Genomic DNA, 14,570 nt, shown 5'->3' on the forward strand with positions numbered 1-14,570 from the left:
TACTCCCCTGCTGGAATGTGTTTGATTTTACAAGGAAGGCAGCATGCTGCAGATGTCGTGTGAACGTTGCTCCTCAGCAGAGACAGACAAACAGGCAGAGAAAACAGGGCCCAGGGCCAGCGCAGGTTAAGCATGTTCATTTATTTCTGTATTTTCTCTCCCGCTGGCACTGCTTGCTTCCTGGACGTGCCGTGGCTCTTAATAGGCTTTGGATTCGTGCTCGCTGTTTTGATACGTACAGAAATGCTCCGAGAGAGGGAGGGGGAATAAGAGAGTGAAAGACAGAGCCGGAGGGAGAGTGATAAATACAGAGATAGCAAAAATGAACAGATAAAGAGCATGTGTCATGGGAAATAAATGAAAGACGTTATACAGGAGAAGTAATGGCTGGACTGCAGGACTGAAAGTGCTTTAGTTAACTAACTGTCCAGTGTCTGTAGTGATAAATGCAAGTCTGTATTAATAAAATGCCATTGCCATCAGATTTTATTTATATCTGTTCAATGAGTAAGCCTCTGCACGCTAACAAATGCTGAGTGAGGTCTTTGGATGTTGCAGTTTTGGCTACATATATATTGTCTCAGTGCTCACAGCTCGTCACCATTACAGGCAGTTTACGTTTAATAAGTCGGTTCTGTAGGTTAACACTTAACCAATGATGTTTAACCAGCTTAGAGCTGTGCTAACAGTGCATGGCCTGAGGGCACAAAGAAAGGACCCCATCAGCCAGTGACTTCCTGATGTCCCACTGCTTCACCAGGCCCCCATGTGGAGTTCCACCTCTCTAAAGAGACTTCAAAGGCAGGCATTTCCAGACCCGATGTAGGCGTTAACCTTTGACTCAGAGGCTCTCTCTGGACAAACTCTAACTGATGCCACAGAAACGGCATAACTTCTCCTTGTGTATTACTGCAACTGAATAGATTGCTTTAATTTCCATTTTTAATATGAAGGCAGACAGCAGCTGCATATGACGTAGCAAAGGGACTACAGTGTTCAGCATGTACTAAAGCTGCATGTCGCTGAAAAAAATGCTAATCAAATTGTTTTCATGTTTAATTCTACCTTGGTTAAATATGCTTTTACTTTGAAAACCTAAAGATCCTATGCTGCCTGTACAACTTTTTGGTTTAAATGTATTTCAAGGGGGGAAATAATGAATAATGCTATGTATCATCATTGTACCTTCAGTATCAGAATGAATGACAAATTTAAACTATTACATCTAGTGGAATTTGCAGGCAAAGTTAAACCCCATTTTTAAATATAAGGATTTAAGTAAATACTCCAGGGGGGTTCCTATTGGCATGTATTTGTAGATAAGGGAGAGTAGGCAGGTGCAATTTTCCAACAACCTCATGGTCCTGAGATGATCAGATAGCGGCGCTGCGGCTGGAGATTGAGTCGAGCCCCCTTCGCCTCCTGTCTCTCCAGATAATGCTGAGTGGACACAAACGTTCTCTGTGGTTAATTTTCCACCTCATGGCCCGGTGCCCTCTCAGAGAGATGGAGGGAGCGATAATCCAGATTGATAAGAGCTGTGGTGACTGAAGGAAGATACCAAGGGACCTTCTGTGGGATTACATTTTCCATATATTTTTTGCTAAACACATTGTAGGCAGTTTAAGGGACAAAAGGTTTTCAAATATGCATGAAACAGAGCCTTTCCATGGATTGATGGATGCATGCTGTGTGTGTGGTGTGTGATGATTTGTAGATGGACATAGAGTGGGTGCCTTTCCTATGGTAAACCTGCTATATAGCGGAAGAGATAAATACAAAGTTTAGATCACCAAGAATTTCTTCAAAATCATGTTTTTAGCTTTAATTTAAAGAAAAAAATACTTCTGTCATTGAAGAAAAAAGAAGGACAGTTCAGATTTCTTGTGCATGTTGCTTAATATTTCGCCACTCCTGTTTACGTTTCTGTCCCACTGTGGCCGTGGATTAAAAATAATGTGAAATATTGGAGCAACTGTATTAATAATGGACCACAGATTCTGTTTAAATTTATTGTGACTGTTAAAATGCTCTAAAGACAGCTTTGCTTAACTTTTTGGTTTAATCATAATGCTGATATTCAAGGCTGACTTCATTAGGGTGCCATGTTGTGTGTCTTTGCCAGTTGAAACCACTCACACAGCTGAGTCCAGCCAAGCTGGACCAAGGTGTTATGGCTGAGCATGATGCACCAGCAGAACATTGTGTATGTGTGAAGTGTTTTGCATCTAATTTCTTTTTTATTAGTCCTTGCCAGCAATAATTCCAGCGCTATGATGCAACTGATGACATTATCTGTCATAGAAAACAGTCAGTACTTTTCATTTTTTGGCTTGTTGCATCAATACTCCTAAAACTACTTAGAATATTTGGTTGTGTGCTTGTGAGGAGCTTCTGCTCATTTAGCCAGGTCATCAGTCAACATGGGAACATTACACTTTTGTCCTAATTTGACATTTTTGCAGCGCAGACAGTCATTAAGGATGCATCTGTCTGTGCTGAGTGACTCCCACGTGACGCCCGTTTAAGGCTAATGTGGGACCTTGAACACTTGTGGCTGTTTAGACACACACAGACACAAACATCCACTGCCATCCGCCACAGGTGGCAGGTTTAAAAATAGAAAGGGTTCCTGAAATGATTCCTATCACCTTGGCTCCCAGTAACTTCCATGAGTATAAAATGTCTTTGTGTCCTGAACAGTCTTTGAAGTCTTTGAATTACCACTTGGTTGACATTGACACTGCTTTTTATGTGCTTGTTCTTGTTTACAGGATACAGACCTCCTAGATATAGCATACATAAAGGATGCCAGAAATGGAAAGTGCACCAAAACACCAAAGGTAAGCCCACAATTCCCGAGTTTGAATTGTTTCCGGGTTGTTTTTTTTATCTGTGCATTATTACATATTAAAGAAACAGTGTGAACAAGTCTCTATTCAGACAATGATCAATGTGAAAGGAAACAGGAGAGCTTTTTTGGGGGGAATGATATGAAAGCCATGTGTGGGTGTGAGCCCAACCATGAATTATACTGTCTGCGTACACAATACTGATTGTAATGACTGATATTCAACCGTAGAGCATTCTTAGAGGTGCAACTGGCAGTAGTCTTTGTGTCGCAAGTATAATTCATGTAATTGATTGATGTGTGTGTTGCTGTGTGTGTGAGAACAATGGTATTCTATCAGAATCTGCACATATATAGTTTTTTTTTTTAAAGTAATTCAAATTCAAAATGCTATTGATTGACAGCAATGAGAGAAGAATTCGTACACACATTTTTTATAATCTGGTATACAATTGAACAAGAAGTTGGCCCATTGTGGAGCAGTTAAAAAGCCAAATTCAGTTAATCTCCCATTTACAGAGTGACGATTTGAACAATAACCTTCATTATTCTCTGTTCTTCTACTATACATCATCCCTACATAATGACTCAATTTTAAATAGTTTTTGGAGCTAGTCAGTCTTGAGATGAGACGTGACAGTCTTCATCAGTCTGACTCTGCAGCAGGAGAAGCGAGTGGGGGTCGTGCACTTGCTGCTCCGTCTGGGGACTGAGTAATGACGGAATGAGTACAATAACACAGAGAGGATTCATGCATTTATAAACAGCTTACAGAGTGAAGCTACCCAGGGAAGAGACATGACCACGTGACGGGTAAGATGGTCGAAGCATTGGAAATCCATTACTGGGAGATGGAGTGGTGATGCACCCAGGGCATTGTAATGGGAGCACCAGTGAGACACAGTGTCTGAGGAGTTGATGAGATGAGGAAAGGAAGGAGGGAAAGGAGAGAGGGAGGCAAGTAGAAAGAGTCAAAGGACAGGAAAAGAGAGGTTTTTTTTATGTGCGGTCTGCAGAAGGCAAAGAGAAAGATTGAGAGGAATGGAGGAAGGACACGGAGATGATGCGAGGTCAAAGGAAGATGTCAGTCGAGAGGCGCAGATAATACCAGACATCAGCTGCCGTGAATGGAAGGCACTTTTCAGGCCATTTCTCCTTCACACTTTTTGAGGATCTAGTCAGAACAATGAAGGTTTTGTTAGGATCTCTGTGCTGTTAACTTCACCTTGAAACAAAACCCCGGAGGATTTCTTTTATCCAATTAAAAAAGCCAGTTGAAAATAATGGGATTGGTTATGCAGAGTCATGTAGACAGTGGGAGACACATAGGTAACAAAAATCTATCAACATTTAAATCTTAAATTTTATACCGTGCAAGTCCTTTAATTCATAAAACTCTTATTTTTACTGTGTTGTTGTTTCGTCTGCTGGTTTAATTTTTTTATGCTCTTTACTCTTTAAAGCTCGCTCCTTCTGCTCCTTCTGCTCTCGCTCGAGGGCCTCCTTAGCCGCATTCATCCATTCATGCAAATTGCAGGAAACCGACACACTCACCGAGGCGAGATGAGATGCTGGACTCATGAAGACATGTGGGTAAAAAGCTTCAGAAGTGCTTTCATTGTGCTACTCAAGAGTCCTGCGTTTCAGCTGAATATTGTCAGACTCAGATACAATCACTCTCGACAGACTTGCTTGAAATGGGCTCCAGATGGAAAGGCTGCTCTCGCTCGCCTCTTTTTGAGCTCTTGTTTCTCGTAGAGCTCAAGTTACTTCATATTGTCTTTGAGCGGCGGCGGAATTTTGTGTCTGAACGTCATTAAGGATTTGGAGCACGCCGCTGTGTTCATTGGCTCGTCGCAGTGTGTGGGCAGCTCGTCTGACCTCTGCTGAACTTCTGCCACCCTGCCCACGGGCTCCGGCTAGTCGGTTATGATTCATACGTTTTCTGTGTGGAGGACACACTCACAACACAACACAACACAAAAAATATCTCGCACTGAGGAGCGCTCTCTATCATCGTGTCCATTTACAGCTGCACAGACATAAATCCCACACAGATGCACAAACACATGTACTGCATAGAATACCGAAGCATGACAAAAAACCTGTGCCCTTTGTTTTACCCTGCTCAGGTTGCTAATGCTAATTAGCATGTGTCCACCCATCATCATTCAGGCTGATTAGATTGGCCGCTTGTCAGTATGACGAGAGGCAACCTTTGTGTGACGGTTGGCCACAGAAATAAATCACACACTCTTAGGTCGGGTGAGCAAAGCAGAGCGCTAATGATCATCCACTTCATATAAACAAAAATAGCTGGCTGATTTGCAGTGAGAGAATGGTGGGCAGAAAAGCTTAAAAAAAAGTATTTACTGTTGCTCTGAAACCTGTTCAGTTATTTTGTACATGCTTTTTTCTTTATAATAAACTGTGCTGGAAAAGTTGTATCTTACTTTGGTAATGCCTCATGTGGCTCAGTCATCAACTGGTTGAATATTGGATTTAATTTGTCTTTTAATCTCTGTATTTAAAATATTTAGTATTATTTCATAGTATTTAACCCCATCTTAGATTGCTCTTTGAACCCTTACAGAAAAAAACCCCACCAGAATTAAAAAAAAGAATTCCCCATGGGACACATGTGATCACATATATGACAAATGTATACCACATGTTGCAACATATGATAACACAAGGAAAATATATGACTGTAAAGAAAAAGAAAAAAATAAGAATGCAAAATAATGGCTTTATTGCAGTTATTTGAGGCAGTAAGAGTATTCCACTCATTTGGGGGCGAGAAATGGAAATATAGAAAAAAGGACCACCAGAGAGTCTCGATAGACATCCACTCCTGTTCTTTGTACACGTTAAAGCCCCTGGTCACTGCTACAGGCCCCACTGTTCCAAACCATCCATTCAAATTGTCTCTTTATTAAATCAGCAGATTAGCTTGTTCCTGCACAGCATGTTCCCTCTCCTCAGCACCAACCAAGCAGTTAATCACATGTCCCAGCTTTTATGTACACTTTACCATATAACTAACTTCGACATACCCGCGTTCAGGTAACATCTACTCCGCGTTCGGCCTCTTTGCCCACTGTATGGGGTGTATTGTGACGCTGCCTCTGCCCTCCTGTTCCTCTGTCTGAATTGAAGATAAAAATGTAATCAGCAACTCACCATGCCCACCAGTAGGTGTCTGACAGACAAAATTACATGCTTTCTCTCTGTCGATTTGACAACCAAACAAATGTCTGTCTGAAATGGCCTGCCTGTGAAGTTCAGGCTGTAATATGCATCTAGAAAATGGAAAGTCTTAATGATTTAGTGTTCTGCACTGCAGGCTTCATCCTCACATCTTTCCATTTTTTATGACAAAGTAAGACATCAAGCGCAGACACTGTTATAGGAGGGCAGGATGTGCAGACTGAAGGTGGTTGGATAATTCAGATATGCTTCCATTAAGTCTGACATGTGTTTCAAACAAGACATAAGGATCACGTAGCTTCCTTATGTCTTGTCTTATAGCTGACTGAGTATAACATCGACTCACATGTTCACACACAGGCAGAGGAGTGCTACTCAAAATCAAATTGTTTGGTTGTTATATTGGTGAATTTCACACACACAGAGGCATGTCTGCTTGAGGAGGCGTTTGCAAAAAGGGGTAATCACAATCAGCAGAGAAGGGGGAACAAATTAATGTCTGGAGTCTTGCCAAAGAAGGTAGTTTACAAATGTCTGAGCTGATGCAACTGCTGTTATCAGCAGAGAAACACATGGAAATCTCTCAGAACTCCAAAACAAAGCTGGGAAACAACCTTAATTCTGGAGCTTCAGTATGCAGCTAAAATACCGGATAAATGATGCGAGTCATTTTCAAAGATGGCCAGGTTGAAGTGCTGTGCATCAGCAGCAACACTCATGGAAGGATTATCATGACCACGGACAACTGGACACAAACTCACCACGGACCCTTACTTACACCCACAAATAGCAGACGTGTACTGTGTGCACATGGAGTTTCATCACACAATCATAATGCAGGGAAACCCACAACCACACACCATCTATTACTTTGAAATTGTATTATTTTGATGAATGATTAATACTTTAGGTCTGTTTCTTTCTAAACTCCTACAGCACATCTTGTACATGTACACAGTACATCTTTAGAAGTCAAAACACAAATCCTATTTTAAATACAACCACCTACAACAAACTGTGTAAGATCATAAAATGAGCATCAAATGTTGTGCAGAGCCACAGCTACAACCACACAAAACCACAGTAAACAATATCCAGTCCGCTCTCATTTCAGGGTATCAAATAATTCTGTATTTTTAAAAGCTTTTCACGTCTCATAAACACGCACAAGGTGTCTTACATTTAGGCATCAAAAACCACACGGTTACTGTTAGGAAAAGATCTTTGAGTTAGATGTGACACGGTTGGCACTTGGTTAAGTTTGGGCAACAAAACGACTTGGTTAGAGTTCGGAACAGATCCTGGTTTGGGTTACTTAAAAGACATCCTCATTGACTTTTGCTTTTTCATGGACTTGAACACTGGTCTCCTGGTTAAAAGTCCTGGGTTTGTTCCATTCAACCACCTCCAATTTTCTTCCTAAACTGGCAATAACCTTCTTTGTACTTCATCACATGACCTTCTTTGAATGGCCTTAACACGGCACATAAGACGTAAGGTACCTTTGACCCCACTGGCTGTGACAAAGCGGCATTATTTGATGTCCTGGGAAGGAGAACGGGCTAAAATATCCTGCCTAAGCTACCAATTGTACTCTAAACTTCTTTAAAGAGAAGTCATTGATCAGGTTGTCCAGGTCCAACTTCCATATGAATTCCAGTTTAATGGCAGCTGTTGAGTGGCAGCATGTTCAGGCGTCTCTGTGTCATCGTTGTCTTTAGTTCATTGTAAATCCCACACATTTGTGAAAAGGACCGTTCTGTGTCAAATACAGCCTTTAAACGATGTTTATGTTGGAAAATGTAGATTGTAATCCACATTTGAGCATTTGTTTTCAGAAGATTTGATGGAGGCATGTTCAGTCCATCAGGTCTAATTAAAGATCTGAAGTGAATCTGTTCATTAGCAATATCTGTCTAAATCTGAGGGACAGGCAGAGGAAAGCAGGTTTGCTTTCTCTGGCCTGAACAGAACCCCGAACAGATCACATAGTGCTTGTATGCATCAAGTCTGCCTGTGGCCAAGACAGGAGGAAATCACAGTCACTCCAATATTTTAATTATAAAAAAAATATTTGAATGTCTTTGCACGCTGTTGTCTGCATAGTGAATAAAAGTGTAATGAATCAGCGGTCTGGAGCAGACTCAAGGCTTCAATGTTCATTTCCTCCAGAGCTCTTTGTTCCGTCTGACTTTTGTTGGGAGGTGAGAGGAAGTGGCCGCTAGCTCTGTTACAGTCTGAGCCTGCAGCAGAGAGGACTGCTGCTAAATACAGAGCAGCTTGTGTGTCCCCAGCAGTGTAACAGGATCTGGGAGAGGCCAGCAGGCCATTATCACCACCACTCTGTCTGGCCAACAAAGTCGGCTAAAGCTCTATCTCCCACAGCAGTAAGTGCTAAACATCTCCTCTGAGTGCACAGCGAGCTACTGCAGGGTTTAGATCTGTCTTTTCTTGCTCAATCCATATTCAAAGCAGCTGTGCTATAACAGTGTTTGAGACAGTGATTAGAACAAATAGACAGTAAGAGAGCCCACGGTATCAGTGTCATGGCATTTATTTTAGGCACTATGGAGCTGCGCTTTAACAAATTATCCAAATTCTTTTTCTTTATTTATTCATCTTTGTTTAGCTGAAACATCCCACAATAAACTTCACTGAACTGTAAAGAATATGATTTAAATCTCCTGTGTAGCATATTTTTTTTAGGGCTCTTGCTGTGGCCGTGCTCATTCCCATCGTCTGTGCTGTCTGGTGTGTATTGATGAAAGCCGTGGGTCCCACTATGAGCTCCAGCTACAACAATCACAGCCCTTCAAATCTATTGATGTTGAGAGTGGGCAAGGCCTTCGTCTGACCCTGGACACCGCTGCACTGTAAATAGCCAAGAAAGCATGGAAATATGAGATAACATGAGTCCAGTGTGTCGTACAATACCAATGCAAATGTTTGCAGTTTAAACAAACGGACTTGTGAGCTTTTCCATTACAGTCTTCTGTATGAGGGCTTTCATTATGGGTTTGCATTACAGCGGCGAGCAGGATTCCTGAGAAACAATATGAATTTAAGTTTAATATCTCTGCTCAAATACAACCTAATAATAGTTTTGATATGTACTCAGATGCCTCTGCTGGTTGGTGGCATATTGTACATTGTGATGCATTTATAGTCAGTCCACTTGATCCATGTTTCAGCTAGTGATTGATGTATTTGCGTGTGTGTGTGTAGAAAGATAATACCTGTGCTATGTAGGGGTGGTATTTAGAGAATGTCTAAATCATGTAATGATGTTTGCATGTGTCTGTGTTGCAGATGTAACACAGTAAATATATACGCAAGTAAATATATCTGCAAACCCTCACAGCCGCCGTCTCACCCGCAGCCGAAAGAAAACAAACTGTAATTCAAACCCTGGTCTCGTCTGCTGTACATCTACACAGTCACCTGTGGTCGAATAGAAATAATACTTGATCCCTGCTTACATGCAGGGAGGAGTGTGAACCCGCTGGAGTCATTTAGACTGAAGCTGGCAGCACATCTTGCTCCCCCTGATCGGCTTTAGATCAGTATCACATGGCACTGGGTTGAAATAATGGACCTGAGACCATTATTGTTTGGAAGTGATTCAATCCTTAAGAATGACAATTGTTCAAACGAGCACTGACGGTTTGAGTGATGAGAAGCTGAATCTAAAAAGAAACTTCAGGAAGACAGTCAATGGAAATGAGTCTCTTCCGAGGCCTTTCTAAGAGTGGCTGTGATGCGTGTGTCTGCATGAGTGCCACAGGAAGACAAAGTGAGAAACAGATTGGAGTGTATGTATCTCTGACTGGTGCTTGTAGATTATAAATGAAACGAGAGCTAAAACAGTTAGTTATTTCGTTAGTTACCAAGTTTAGTGAGCAAGTACGTTTATTGGTAATTTTCTAAGCTTCTCCATTGTGAGGACTTTTTGCTTTTCTTTGGCGTATGTGACAGTAAACTGAATAACTTCAGGTTTGGACATACTTTTATAGACAAAACAAGACATTTTATGACATCACCTTTGACTTGAGGCAAGTTTATGTAGCTACATTTTGTCCTAGTTTAACTTTAATCAATGAATAAATGTAGACATCGCCGCCACTATGCTGCAGTGGTTAGCACTCGCAGCAAGAAGGTTCTGGTTCCGAACCTCGGCTGAGGCCGTTCTGTGTGGAGGTGACGTGTTCTCCTCGTGCCTGCGTGGCCTATCAGACCGTGTTCAGACTAAAGTGGGTATAGATAATGGATAGATAGGTGCATACATTTAAAAATAAAACAAAACCAAATGAATCAGTAGTGAATAGAATTTGACTGATGCCAACTTTCATGAACCATCACAGTTTCACAGATTCTAAGGAGACATGTCTTGTTTAGACCAACCATATCCAGTTTGCTCTAAAAGAATGAACCAAAACGTATTCACATTTGAAAAGCTGCAACCAAGATTTTTTTTTTTCTTCCTTTTAAAGAAAATCCTCAAAGCTTAAATCACAAGGAATCAAAACATACGAAACCTGTTAGTGCTCGACCGCAGTTGAGCAGAATAGACCCGTACAACACAATTAATTGAGTAAAAAAGGGGAGAGATTTGGATGTGGTAAGTGTGAATGAATTGAATGAAGTGTTGCTCGCCCCTTCCTTCCCAGCGGAATTTGCTTCGAGACATTTTAGTTCACAGAGGCATGAATATGTCTGTCAGTTGACAGGTCTGCACAGAGAACTCCCACACACTCCTATCTTAGACAGGATGCACACACACACACACACACACACACACACACACACACACACACACACACACACACACACACACACACACACACACACACACACACACACACACACACACACACACACACACACACACACACACACACACACACACACACACACACAAGCATGCAATCATACTTCCAACACTGTGTTATGTAGGTAACTGAAATATACATGCCGTCACACTATCAAAGCATGTATCGTCTTTTCTTACTCGGTCTGGCACTCTCAATCAGAGAGTTAATTCAGTCAGCACCAATATGTGAAGAAGCAATTGGATACTATTGCTCCTAATTATCATTTTCATTGGAGGGATTGGCCACAGGGCAAAGGCAGCTTGCAGTAAGAGGTGATTGAAGTAAAGGGGCATATGGACGAATTGATTTTCATAAAAGAAACTGCAAGCACCATTTGTCATCAGCCTAAGACAAGCAATTGATCAGGCATTGACGTAACCTCCAGGCGAGCAGCATCAGTAGGTGATAATACAAAAAAATAAATAAACAAAGAAAAAGGTTAGCATGATGGACCCTGATGCCTTTGGGTTTGATTCTTCAGTCAATTACGCAGGTAATTCCTGCACACAGATGAATTCCCCCGGTGTGAAGCAGGCCATCTCATTACTGCTCCCGCAGAAATCGAAGTTGATGCCAAGCCTCTCTCTGGACTGTCTCAAAGCTGTCCTGTTCTCAGCTAACATGGGTCTGAGCTGCTGGATCTGGATGAATGAAGGGGAAGAAAATGACAGACTGAATGAACAGATGAAATAGAGACAGTGATGATGAACAGAGTGGCCTGTGTCAGCGTAGAGGGAGAGTTACCCAACTGAGTCCAAAGATTGCTATCTTGGTGAAAAGGCAAGAAGGAGCACAATGGTGCACCTGTTCAGGTAGTTTCCAGCTTTAGCCGAACCTCAGCTGGAATGTCTCAAACATTTTAGTGCAGGAAAGAGAATCCTCTTTGTGGACATTCTTCCTTTGCATTTTTTTTTTGTCTTTTGCTTTGTAGTTAAAAGGACCAAAAAAAAAAAAAAAAAAAGCCACTTTAAAATGGAGCAAACAAGCATCTTTCACACTAATCTTCACAAACAAGCTGTAATATCCAGTTATTTAGGATATTCACAGTGTTGTATTTGTTTTTCCACATTATTAAATGTAGTTAAGTCAGCTGTTTGCAACAGAACACCTTTAGTTAGATGTAATCATATAATAACTGTCTTTAAATTACAAAGAAATTAAGGCACACAGCAATAGGAGAACAGGCAGAAAAGCAGCAAGATTTTTTTTTTTTTTAAAAAGTAAAGAAAACAGCAGCAGCAAAGATAGATTCTAATCACTGCACTTGAAATGCACATAAAAAAAAATTTGCCAATTATGTTTGGCTGCAGTGAGAGATGATTGGACCAGTGAAAATTGACATGTTTTATCATGACTGAGCTGCTAGTAGCTCGACTGAAGCTCAGAAAGCCCCGAAAGAACAAAACTAGTGAAACCTATCAACGTGGAGACAAATGAATTGCTGGTCTGCTGGCATGCAAAGACCCTTTTCTTTAGTCAGTGTGCTGGTGTCAGTCTATGTCAGTGGAACTTGGCTCACATCTTCAGGTTACTCGATGCCCGCAGTGAAATCAGATGTGACATTTTGTTAACCCAGCAAAGGTCGTCCCAGTGGAACTGGAGCTGATCAAATAGGAAGCAGTCGGGACAGGAGCTCTGGGACTGGAAAGCAGGGAGCTGCCAGCTGAAAGTCAGCATTTTCGCCGGTGAAGAAAAACCGGTGTCAACACAGACACGCATTCATTTTTCATTTCAGTTCCTACAGGCAGAGGGAAAGAGTAGTGCACACTTACAGCCTATAAAGACAGATGTACCCCCACATCCCTGTCAGATGAGCTTGAGTGCTCCTTCATAAGCACCATGCATCATGTTCATTCTAACGGGATCCTAAAATGGATGTTAAGAAACACTACAATATGTTGATCTTTGTATTCTATTATCACTTGGAGTTGCAGAAGCGGAAATCTTTCAACCATTTTGTTATTGCTTTCAGTTTATTATTTTAAGTGTGTATCCTCTCTTGGCTTACTTGTTTAACCACTTATCTACTAGTTTTAGGACATTTTGTAGGTGTTATAGTTTTTGTAGGTACAGCACAGGTAAGGCTGGGTACCGACCTTCGCTACTTTTATGGCACTGACCCAATTGCTTTGGTACTATCTAGTATCAAAAAAATGCCTTGTCATTCAAATTTCACGACATAGGCTACATTCACACTAATCCGTTATCATTTTAAAATGCATAAAGTTCTTTATGCAGGAGTAAATCTCATCAGCATCAGTGAGCATATACAGTGTTACATAGACTCAACTGATAAAATCACTCGATTTCAACTGAATAAATTCTTCCAATAAAACACTTTGTTTCTCTCTTTTCAAACTCATTTTCAGCCACATAACTGTCTGAGTTGTGTTCACTCCGGTAACTTCAGGCTTCCCTGTGTGCAGATCTACCGGTAGCATGCGAAGCATTGGTAAATTGTCGCTCCAAGCAATGGCTATGAAATGTAAAATTGTAGCAACGAAAAACAACCTTGATTATATTCTCTCCCTCTACATGAAAACTAAACGTTTGTACCGTAATGTGTCATGTCATTTTCTTTTTCTGAAAAAAGTATCAAAATGGTATCAAAAGTTTGATGGTATCAAAAAAGTATTGTTCAGCAACAAGTATCAAAATTATTTTTTAATGATTTCCAGCCCAATATGTTGAGGCACTCTATCTGGCAACTTTTTTTAAAAATTATTTATCTCAACAGTAACTCGTTTAGTCTGCCACAGACGGGACACTCACTATAAGTCTACAATCAGTGGCTCTTGGTAGTCTTGCTATCGACTAGTCTGGATTTAGCTCTTCTGTGCAGTTAAATCAGTCTGTCCCGGTCAATATATCGAACCGGTTGCTCGTGTCCAACCATCACCTATGGATTCCAATCATTGCTTCGTATGCCATGTTTAACTCTACTGGGTAGACTGAGGCCAACCTTGCACCTTATTTGCTGATTCACAGGCAAACTTTTGATAAATAAAAGTCTCTAAGGGTTAGCTTGTTGGTTTAATGTGTAATGAGTATCTCTAATAGTCGGTCAATGTAATTATCTAAGAGATTAATCCCTGTGTATTAATGCCACCTAAAATTACACCAACCAAAGTCGACCGAAGTCAACTTTATATTCAGTGTCCTTTACACATACACAAACCAATGACACCAATATACTGTGCTCTGCCGGTGAGTGTGAAATATATGGGGTTATGACCAGTCTAATGGGCATGTTACCACGGAAACCATAAGAATGAGATGACACATTTAGAGCTAACAAGGCCAGAGAAGGTTCTCTGACACATAGTAGCTTTCCATTTGACAGGAGAGCAAAGAAATGATCACATTAACCACTAATTAACTGTTCTCATCCACAAAGGTTCACACCTCTTCTTCTCTTTTTCCTTTTCTTCTTCTTCTTCTTCTTCTTCTTCTTCTTCTTCTCTTCTCTTCTCTTCTCTTCTTTGAGAAAAAACTAAAAAGCAAAAAAGATCATCTCCCTGTCAGCTCCGTGAGTCTGTTTAACGGCAGTAATTGGAGTAACATTTTCTGAGATCCATGAGCTGTTCCAGACTCATGATTCTTAAAGTGATTGAGAGTCAAGCTTTAAAAAATATGTT

The 14,570-nt window shown here is 40.9% G+C and overlaps 1 protein-coding gene across 4 annotated transcripts in view; it reads left to right on the plus strand.

Annotated features, from left to right (window-relative positions):
* Nucleotides 1-14,570, plus strand: part of LOC138630099 (1-phosphatidylinositol 4,5-bisphosphate phosphodiesterase beta-1-like) — a 116,428-nt gene that overhangs the window by 30,995 nt on the left and 70,863 nt on the right. For all 4 annotated transcript variants that reach the window (XM_069714219.1, XM_069714216.1, XM_069714217.1 and 1 more), the window contains exon 3: nucleotides 2,775-2,843. In XM_069714219.1, the coding sequence (XP_069570320.1) occupies nucleotides 2,775-2,843 (69 nt within the window). The remainder of the gene's footprint in view (nucleotides 1-2,774; nucleotides 2,844-14,570) is intronic.

The sequence above is a fragment of the Brachyistius frenatus genome, unplaced genomic scaffold (assembly GCF_029030835.1).
Source record: "Brachyistius frenatus isolate BFR_SWC_R1_liver_20210118 unplaced genomic scaffold, ASM2903083v1 Contig_128, whole genome shotgun sequence".
Taxonomy (NCBI): Eukaryota; Metazoa; Chordata; class Actinopteri; family Embiotocidae; genus Brachyistius; species Brachyistius frenatus.